Below are 10,919 nucleotides of genomic sequence, written 5' to 3' on the forward strand. Positions count from 1 at the left end.
CAAATGCCATGTTGTAGACCATTTGAAAAGTGAAAATATATCATTTTGTAGAATGTTATGATGTTCAGTTGTACTATAGCTTGAGCCTTTTGATTTGTCTGATCGGTTTGCAAAATATTTGTTAAAAAACGCCGTCGGTATTCCCATCATGTCTGGTATGTAATAATCACAGCGTTTTTATAATAAACAAGGGAGGGAAAGGGTCAGAAAGAAATAAATGGTTATTTAATCGATTACCTCCCCCGTATGAGCTAGCAGCGGAAGTGGCAGAAGAAAAAAAAAAAATCAGAAATAGTCACACTGGTAAACAAAACCTGACGCTTTGGTTTGATATTTGATTTCCATTTCCAGATTCCATAAAAATATAGGGCCTATAAATTACATATATTTACTCTTGGGCAGTAAATTTATATCCTTTATGTGCATTCGATTATTGAAGGTAACGGTGCGTGTTGAATTTTCGTCTTTAATTTTCTATGTTGTTAGTGTTAGATACCTACAGTTTCACCACACAAAACCGAAAGTAAGACTAGAGTTGGAGTTGTGTTGTTCCACCAAAGGGGAAAAAGGGGTTATATATGAATATGTATTTTTGTTCTTGCAAATGTCTGATGAACGACTGCCGATCTGTCCCCTTCTTCCCCATTAATTTTAATCTTCATTTTACTGTGGTGGCGTTTTTTATGCACCTCCATTGGTCCAATGATTGGATGTGTACAGAAACGCACCGTTTTTTTGGGGTTTTTTTGCACCTCCGTTGGCAGTTGGCGGTGATGGTTAATTAATGAAATTGTTGCTGCATACGTCGATGAGGTTTAAGTTCAAGTAGAGTTTTAGATTGTAGTTTTGCACCCTGCTTGTGATTACCGATGTACGGTTTATATACAATGATGATAATAAATTAAAGAATAATAACAATAATTTAAAAAATCAAAGATAAAAAGAAACATGGCACACAAGTACATACTGATCTCAAATAAATAAATAATTTTAGAAAATGTTTAAAAAAATTTTTTTAACATGATAATGATAAACAGTTTTTTGAAAAACAACAACAAAAGAAGAAGAAAAAACAAAAAAACAAAAATGATGTCTTTCTCAATAAAGTAAACTTTTCTTTTTAAAATTAAAATGTCTACAATGGGAATCGAACCCAGTACCTTCAAGGTTAAAGTCTGACAACTTGTCTACTGTGCTACGGAGCCACCTGACTGTTCAGCTCCGAAAGCTGGCTCTCAATTCGTATTTTCAATGCGTTTATCGCTGTGATTATTCCCAGACAGGGTCTGCCAATAATGAAATTTGGTTATTCGCAGACGGGTGTTTGGGAATAACCAATTTTCGTTATTCCCAGACACATTTTTGAAACTCCACTCTTTTTCCATGATATGGAATGTTTCGAAATGCACATAGAAATAAGTAAAGTTAATACAATATCTATAAAAACATAAAATTAACCAACAATAAATCAGTCGTTACTACATATACACAATATGCGTCGATTCCAAGTAGGTGTCATGGCCGAATGGTTAAGTCGTCTGCCTTGGAAGGCTTGTCAGAATCGACGTTGTGGGTTCGAATCCTGGTTCCTCCGCTTAAAAAATTTTTTTTAAAATTCCGTCTTCTTTTTACAGAGCGTTGCAAGGGATAAATGTTAAGAAATTCATGCTCAGAAATGAAACAAGGCCAAACAAAAAAGGAGAAAAGAATAGACTCGCTCAAAAAAAAAAAAAAGGGGGGGGGGAGCGATTGGATTTGAATCAGTGCAACTAAAAGAAGCAAAATGAAAGGTGGTCTAACCCACTGCGCTGTCTATCCACACCGCTATCGATGTATCTTAAAATTCATATATGAGCTAGACATTTTTCCACCATCATTGCTTCCTTGTTTTGATAGTTATTTTCATCTCTGATTCGAATATGTTGTTGATCTAGTTTTGTAGACATGTGACAATAAATTGTATTGTCTTGTGTGAAGAAGACAGGATAATAACAAGTGTTGTTGGTTTTGGGCTTTGGGGTGAACAACGCCTTGTCCTAGGAATTCGTCCGCGAAATAAACAAATTTTCGGCCATCATCAATATCCACAAAATTGTGGCCAGAATGAACAAATCATAGAAACAAAGGATGATCAATAAGGTTAACAGGTAGGTAGGTAGTGAAAATGAACAGATTTGATTATTAACAACTTTCTTCCTGGTGGAAAATAAAAAGGCGGATTGTCAGTTTGACGTTTTCAGTTCAAAGTGACAAAAGAAATTTCATTGATCCATTTGTCGTAAAACAAAAAAGCAGAAAAAAAAGCTGGATTTGACATTTGATCACTATTTACTTTCATCTTGTGTTAAATATCACTTGATATTGACTGTTTTGGGACACAAGTAACCACTGGCATTTTTTTCAGAATATTTGATATTTTTCACGCCTAGTTTGGCATTTTGCATAAAATCTTTCTGCCAACTTGTTACATGTGTCTGGGAATAACGAAAATTGTTTTTTCCCAGACAGGTCTGGGAATAATGACAGCCTTATTCAATTTTTCAATATATAGTTATATAAGTAGCATTTTAAAAACTCTAGAACAAACCTTGATAGATTAGTGAAAGTTTTAAGATAGTTTCCCTCTTCACTTACTTAAACTTTTTTTATCTTTATATAAACATTTTCAGCCAGGATCATGGGGCAACACCCGTCTAGACAAGATATTTTACACAAGGAGGTCTGTGACTTGAATATGAGGAATTGGTTGTGTGCCAATGTAGCAATGAGGGACACGTCCAAAGCCTTGGCAGTGTGTCTACATCGTAGGATATCTCAAATCCACAAGGAAATGTCACGTGCAGTAGGTGGCGGACGTCAGTGTACTAAAAATTGCACACGAAACAGAATAGACTTTTGTTCAGTTTGTGAAAGGTTATTGCTTTGATTTTATCCTTTTTGTTATTCTATGATTTTCAACAGAACAACTTTTTTATTTTTACCCTTGTTAATGAAATTATAACTAAAACCATTGTGATGTGACATTTGACCAATTATTCTTACTTAAAGTTTTAAAGTTAGTTAGTTATATGATGCCGGTTTTCACCAATATTTTTCTCATACGTTTTTGAGGATTTGCATAGAATTATGCATATAAGCTTATTTTATAATTTAAATGGTCTCAGGCCACATTTCAGCTTTTGCCACTTATTAAATTGAAAATTTTAAGTAAAAATTAAATTGATCTAACATCTTTGACAATGAAACCTTCAATTAAAAACTGTATTACTAATAATCTTAAACGGATTATTTCCCTTTGAAATAACTAAAATTACTCTATTTTGATTTATAAAATTTATAATGATCTTTTTTTCTTTTTTCTTTTGTACGAGTCTTGATTTTTTAAAAAATTACAAAGTGGGCAGCTTCAGGAACGGTATTTGGTTCAAAATGAATTCTCTAGAATCATTTTAGAAGTATTTAACTTGCATATTACATACTTGTGAATTTCCCATCAGTTGACCAAAAGTAATAGTATTAGTAGTATGTAGAAGTTGAATTAGTAGGGGTAGTAGTAGTAGTAGTAGTAGTAGTAGTAGTAGTAGTAGTAGTAGTAGTAGTAGTAGTCGTAGTAGTTGTAGTAGGAAGAGTAGTAGTAGTAGTGAATTCTCGAAAAAAAAAAAAAAAATAAAGAGAGAGAAATGGATCATTAGATAACATATATATGGAAAATATTTTGCCACTGTTGCAAAATGTCGTCTATTGAATTGAAGACCACTCTCCCAAATATTTTATCTCAATACTTACTCATAACTGATTTACTGGCTGGCAGATATCACCATCACAACTTCATTTGGCATCATCATCTCTTACCATCACCATTATGGCATCACCACTTCTACAACCATCACCACATCACCTCTACCACCAGCACCACCATCATCATCATCACCACCACTGCTACAACAATCACTTCTTCCACTGACACTAGCATCAATACTACCAGCATGTTTGGGGTCTTTTGGTCATTTCTTTGAGTGTTTCAAAAGCAATTTCCTTAGATATTGCAATTTCTGAGCCTTATACTAATTTGAAATGGTCATTAAGTTTTAGTTTCTCGACAAACTGATAATTTTGTAATTACTAGAGATTGCTGCAAGTGAATGTTTGAATAATGAAGATCAGAGCTTTTCTATAAATTTTTGTCTAGTGCCTAGTGCACACTTTTTTCCACTTGTGCAGACAAAATACACTTTTTAGGGTCATAGAATACACTTTTCATTCTGGGAAGGTTGACAGGACTGGGGTTGACCAAATTATTCCCCTTCACCATTAGATCCAGGTTTTTAGAATTAATAATTCTGAAAGTTAATCCCAAATCTTTACATGTGTCACATCATTGAAAAGAAGATACAAATAAGAAGAAAAAAAGAGCAAAACAAAAAACAAAAATTAACATTTGAGTGACATTTCGCACATTTCGGCACCCCTAGATTCTAACCATACTCGTACTAGAGCAAACATTCTTAAATTAATATATATATAAAAAAACAACTAATAATTCTGCATAAACCAATATGAAAATCTTACAGGTGATTCAGTGCCAGAAGAAAAAATAAGATGGTTGAAGTCAAAATATTTAGACGAAAAACCCCCCCACGAAACACGAAACTCTGCAAAGGCAGGGCTATTGGTCAGTACTGATGCATGGGCACCAGCGCCTGTGGGTCAGTACTGACCAATAACCACTTTATATAACGCGCACTTTTGAAATATTTTTTAAGGCCTGGAATATTTCAGGCATGACCTTTTTATGAAAGTTATTCTATGAGTGTGAAAATTTGATTAGTTTTAGTTTGATTTGTAGGTGTCCTTATACACTGCTTTAGATAAGAACCTAAAGTACAGTATAGTAAATTTTGACCAGTTTGTATTTTGGGGCATTGATTTTAATCATGTTTTTTTCAGTTGATTTATATTTCTAGTTCTAGTTCTTTACATTTTACTATGAGAAGTATGTGATAACAGTTGGTTTTCAATCTTTTTCCTTTATTGCAGATGGTCCAGAGAAATAATTGCTATATGTGAACCAGACTATCGAGCTCGTATTAATTGGTCAAGGCTGAATTCAGCGGAGTGGCCACACAACCCATATGAAGTGGCAAGAGCTCTAATTCCAAAGGCGCACAGACTTTATTACAAGTGTTCTGAATTTCATGAAGACTTTCGTTTTAGTTTAAGCTTTATTGAAAACTGTACAGAAATACCTGTGTCCCGGTCATTGTGTGAAAAGTCTTGGCAATTTAGGAGTCGTTTAAAAAGGAAAAATAGTACAATGCGCATGGGATGGGGAGATTTGGAGGATGGAATTTCTGCTATGATATCGCTTGTGTCATTACCTGCTTTGGGAGGCAATGGAAGCACAGTGGAGAAATTGAAAACCCTGACTGATGTTGACAGTGATGATGACAAATCAAATCAGAGTTGCTATATAATGTGACACATACGGAAGACTTTATTTTAGTTATTTGAATCGCTTGTAACTTATCTATTCATGTTGTATTGACATTACTGTGAGGCCTTACTTTAATATTAGGATGTGCCAAAAGATAGTGGGTTTTATTTGTAGTTTACAAGTTAGCAGTCAATACAAATTTTTGACGAATAAGCAGATATTTAATGGTAAAATAATAGTGAGACATTCATTCATTCATCCCATGATCTGATGACCGTCAGGGGGATACATGGGATGCAGCTCTCACCACTTTCTGCCATTCTTCTCTATTGTTGGCCTTCTCCAAGAGTTCTTCCATCTTCATTCCTGTCCATTCCTTGATATTGTCCATCCAAACTTTCCTTTGTCTTCCTCTTCTTCTTCCTCCTTCAATGGTACCCTCCATCACCGTTCTGCACAAACCTTCATGTCTCACATTGTGGCCAAACCATGAAAGTTTCCTCCTTCTAACTGTGGTGATGAGGGGTTCCTGTCGTCCTGCAGGATCTTGCTGTCAGACAGTGACTGATTAAAATGATCATGACAAACTTTGGTTAACAGACAGATGAAGTTGGTAGAGCATTCTGTTTTGACTTCAGGTCATTTATTGTGTTTGTTCAATCCATCATTAACATACACAAAACAAACAAAATGCCATTTGTAAAATAGCAATAGTTTCTTCACTTGTTAATCCTCTATCCTTGCAATAATCTTTTGGAAATTGGAGAGAGATATTTAACTTATAATCAAATGCTTGACATTTGCTTGCTGATGAAATAAATTCCCTCTCACAGCTTGTTATGCAGCGTCATGTAAATTACATCAATTCAATTGCCATACAATTATTTAAGATGATTTAATTTTTATCAAATATTTTTATTGCGAGATTAGAGTCCTGTGAATCAATATTTTAAAAAAAGATAAGGATTGTTGACTCTTCTTCATTATAAAAAGGTCTAGAAACAGTGTTTCTTAAATTTAATTTTTATCAAAATTTGTCTCTGTCTTTTGATCCCTGAAATAACCAAAGCTCGTACGGCATTGTTGGCCGTGAAGTGGGAAAAGGTGGGACACCTCATCTTCAAGGTTATGTCCACCTCAAGAAGAAAATACGTTTCACTGGACTTAAGAAAAAGCTGGGCAATAATGCACATATCGAGAAAGCTCGAGGCACTGATATTGACAATAAAAAGTACTGCTCAAAAGAAGGGCAAATTATATGTGAAGTGGGGACCGCTAGAGAAAGTGGTAACGAAAATGGTGGCGGAAGCCGACTATTGGATACAGCTACTCACATATATAGAAAAAGAGTTGCCGGTACAGCACTCAATGAGTTACTCAATGAGGAGGACAACATCAAAAGCTTACTATTGTATAGAAAGAGTATCGAACAATTGGCTAATGATACTAGACAATATATCAATCGTCAAAGAATTAGTGACGAGATGCAAACGAATGGATGGAACGCTTTCCAACACATCGTTTTTTCAGCTGGCTCGAAACAAACCAGACAACCGGAAGGTACACTGGTTCGTGGATTATATAGGCAACTCTGGAAAAACTTACGTTTCTCGATTCTTAGTTCTGAAAGGAGCAATTAGATTCGAAAACGGCAAGAGTGCTGACATCAAACATGCATATAACGGTGAAAGGGTAGTGATATTCGACTACAGTCGAAGTCAAGAACAACACATTAACTATGAAGTTATTGAAAGTATTAAAAACGGTGTGTTCTTCTCACCAAAATATGAAAGTGGAATGAAAATTTTTCCCGTACCAACTGTTATCTGCTTCTCTAATTTTGACCCTGATACTACTAAACTAAGTTCTGACAGATGGGATATAACATATATTTCAGAAGACCAAAGAAATGGAGAGATGCTACCATTACAAGATACATTGATTTTGGATGATTTCATAAATGACCAACAACAAGGTGATTGGGATTTTTCAGATCTTTTATTAATTTAATGATAAGAAGTGCCTTGACGGCGACCTTTAAACTGTATAATATAAGAGCTTTCTGCAGTTATATAAGTATTTTTTTCTCCTACGAATAAACAATGAACGCAATTGCTTGCACTAAAATCATGTTTTTCAGCGTTGGTTAATTGTGGTATATCGAACCATCCTGAGTGAGGTATTTTTACATCTATTGCTCCTACTAATCTCTCATCTGGTTCAGTATGATTTGGTTGGGAAATAGCTAAGCGCCATCTTGGTGACAATGTTGAGGTATAAACAGAAGTAGGATGCATCATTTTCCATTTTGCATTCATATCTTTACGCATATCATCAGTTGTAGTATAACTACCGTTGTATCCATCAGGGTCATAACATGTCCACATGATTACTTTCATATAGTCTTTTTGTGTAAAAAATTCTGAATCACGTAAATAAAATTTACGAATTACTTTCTTGATTTTAAAACTATCAAAAAGCTGTGCATATGTATTTATGACTGCTGAACATTGCATATAAAGGTCTTTTAAGTGACAATCATTTTTGTATGCATGAGGCTTATTATCAGCATCTATTTTAAACCAGTCGTTATAACGAAGTACGACTGTAACGGGTTTTTGAGCACTAATACGTCGGCGCCTAAATCGGCGGCGAAAACGACGTTTCGAATTTAAAATTTTACGTTTATTATAAAATTTCCGTTTTCGAAATTGGCGGGTGAATGGCATGGTTGACTGATTCCAAGGTTGCCTTGAATTCCAATTGTAATTATAAATAAATGGATAACCACTGGATCCAAATATAGAAGTACCTAGAGCGTGACGAGCTGCTGCACGCCACATTATAAATGAATTGAATAAGATATTGTTTATATAACAATAAAGTGTGCCAGTGGTATGTGCCTGTGTGCCAGTGATCGGCATATATAGTGTGCCAAAGTGCCAGAGCGGCGGTAATACTAACGCCGCTCTGTGTGTGCCAGTGTTTAATTTCATATGGATATGTCTCAGTTAAAATTTAATAATCCATGTAAGAGGTTCTCTTCTATCCCATATATTTGGTGGTGGAGAGAGTGATGATTGAGAGACTCCCTGACCATCCCAGTCCTGCAAATCCAGATTGATGAGTTTATCTTATCTGGACTAGCTCAGGGATGGAGTTTATCTTAAACATTTTAAATTAACTCAGTTTATCTTAAGCTGACAGCAGTGTAATTCCTTAAAGCAAACATAATCCAGTTTTGATATAAGGCTTTGTGTGTGTGTGTGTGTGTGTGTGTGTGTGTGTGTGTGTGTGTGTGTGTGTTTGCGTGTTTATTAAGGATTTACTGGGAATTCATTAAATGAAAGCTATTTATGATGCTTTTGACAGATGTACTTGCAATAAATTTTTATTGAACATGTATTCATAATTGTTAAATAATCAATTTATTTTTTCATTATGTTTTTATTTATTAAATTCTTTTTTGTTGGACTGGTATGACTGATGCAATGGAATTAAATTCAGAGGTGTCAATTGTTTTTATTAAGAAAATGACACTATTTTTAACGTAAAAATGGTGCTAATTCAGAAAAAAAGAAAATTTCTTTTTTTTTGTGGTCAAGTTGCCGTTTTCCTTGTATAAATATGAGGTTAAGTGTACTTACTGTGTATAACAGTGTACCGTGTTAAATTTTGATGCTCATGAAGTGGGGACTGCGCTCTATTACACTTTTTTCTGTCTTTCTTTTCTTTTTATTTTGGTGAAATTACAAATTTTTACCTCCCATTTCTGATTCTTAAGCTTGGCATCCCTCAAAATTGTACGGGTGATGCTTATTTTTCTTATCTAAAAATGTTTATAAAGGGTTTTACGGCGCTTGCAACAGATTTAAGTCATTTCAACACCAGTGAAAAGGCAGAAAATAGGATAGTAAAAAAAAGTACTGTATAGATTTTTTTAAAGCTCACTAGAATAAGTAAGACAATGGGGAATATGCTTGTGCCAGGATGATACAGTTAGATAATCTCAAAATAAGTACACTGATAGCGTGTTCTTCCTTTTTCTTGGGTACTTTAATTGTAATTCTATAACTTTTTACTAGATCCCATTTTCTTCCTTTTTACTGACGCTCATATGACCTTACATTTGTTGCAAGCGCCTTGAAACCCTTAAGAACAAACAAATACCTTTCTCTTTCATGAACGAATTATGGGTTTTTAGAAAAATTAATCACAACTTTTTGCAAAATTTTTGCAATTTTTTTTCAAATTTTGCTGTTTTTTAGCTTGCAAAATATGGGATTTTTTTCCCCAAAAAAACCGCCATGTCAGTATAGTACAGTGCAGCCCACTTACAATGACATCCATTATAGGGATATCCTCTCTGTAACGATGTAGTGTCTAATTCCTGACTATATATCATTAGTAATAAAAAAAAAATTACAAAGTACACAACTAATAAATATAATAGCACATAGAGAGATGAGTTATAAGGAAAAAAAAATATCATCTCTCTCAAAAAGTATGATACACATGCATATCTCCCTCCCAGCAAATGATCCCTGCCAGGACTAGGAAAAAATCGAGCAATGCCAATCCAGATCAAAGACAGAAACATGAAAAGGGAAAACAGATATGGGGGATAGAAAACATGTGACCTTTTTACCAACCTTGACCACCATATTTATGTCCATGACATATTACATATATTATTTAATCGTGAAATAGAATAATTCAGACTTCAAAGGTAGAGGAAAGCATTAATGATATTAAAAATTGAAACTCCAGTCATAAATAACATTTTGACACAATAAAAGTTGAAAGCTCAACCAAACCCTGGTGGTAATGCAGTATCCATATTGCATTGTATTCATTTTGTTTGTTTTTAGGGTTTTTACAGTGCTTGTAATCCGGCCAGGGTCAGGACAAAACTAAGTAATCTCATTCCAAGACAAAAACAGAGCAATTGGAAAACTGATACAGGGGGATAGAGGACACAGCAAGTACCTCTCTGCCCTCTATGGGAGAAACAAAAATAATACAGTGCAAAACAGAGCTGATTTACAAGACAAAAAATATCTCCCAAAACTATTCATTTGACAGCTTCCCTCTCAACATGGTATCCGGCCAGTGTCAGGACAACACCATGTAATGTCATTCCCAAGACAGAAAGCACTCAGGCCTTAAAAGATTGTTTTGTTTTGTTTTTAAGGGTTTTACGGGCGATTACAACATATTAAGGTTATATCAGCGCCAGTAAAAAGGAAGAAAATGGGATAGTAAAAAGTTCTAGACTTACAATTAAAGTCCCCAAGAAAAAGGGGAATTAGATCAAATAGAGAACAGATGTAGATTCCAAGATCACATTATCACTCAATGTACTTAGATTGAGATCACCTAAATGTCTCATCCAGACACAAGCACAGGTCCCCGCTAATAAAAAAAAATAACAGTACAGAAGAGAGATAATGTACAAGGAAAAATATATCTCCCAAAATATATA

At 34.5% G+C, this 10,919-nt stretch overlaps 1 protein-coding gene across 4 annotated transcripts; it reads left to right on the top strand.

The window, feature by feature from the left end:
* The first annotated feature begins 262 nt into the window (after nt 1-262).
* Nucleotides 263-10,266, top strand: LOC144970250 (uncharacterized). Of its 4 annotated transcripts, none has more exons than XR_013644925.1 (4): nt 263-439; nt 2,670-2,913; nt 5,038-6,523; nt 8,470-8,837. XR_013644925.1 is itself a non-coding variant. In XM_078909693.1 (3 exons), exons 2-3 carry the CDS (start codon nt 2,678-2,680, stop codon nt 5,477-5,479), a joined length of 678 nt encoding a protein of 225 aa, XP_078765819.1. In that variant the 5' UTR covers nt 265-439; nt 2,670-2,677; the 3' UTR covers nt 5,480-8,837. The 4 variants fall into 4 exon arrangements, 2 of the variants coding, with proteins under 2 accessions (XP_078765819.1, XP_078765820.1); XR_013644926.1 differs by having other exon boundaries at nt 278-445; nt 8,470-10,266; XM_078909693.1 differs by having other exon boundaries at nt 265-439; nt 5,038-8,837.
* The last annotated feature ends 653 nt before the right edge of the window (nt 10,267-10,919 follow it).

This window comes from Berghia stephanieae, chromosome 4 (genome assembly GCF_034508935.2).
Source record: "Berghia stephanieae isolate SIO BIC M18660-M18661 chromosome 4, UCSD_Bste_1.3, whole genome shotgun sequence".
Taxonomy (NCBI): Eukaryota; Metazoa; Mollusca; class Gastropoda; order Nudibranchia; family Aeolidiidae; genus Berghia; species Berghia stephanieae.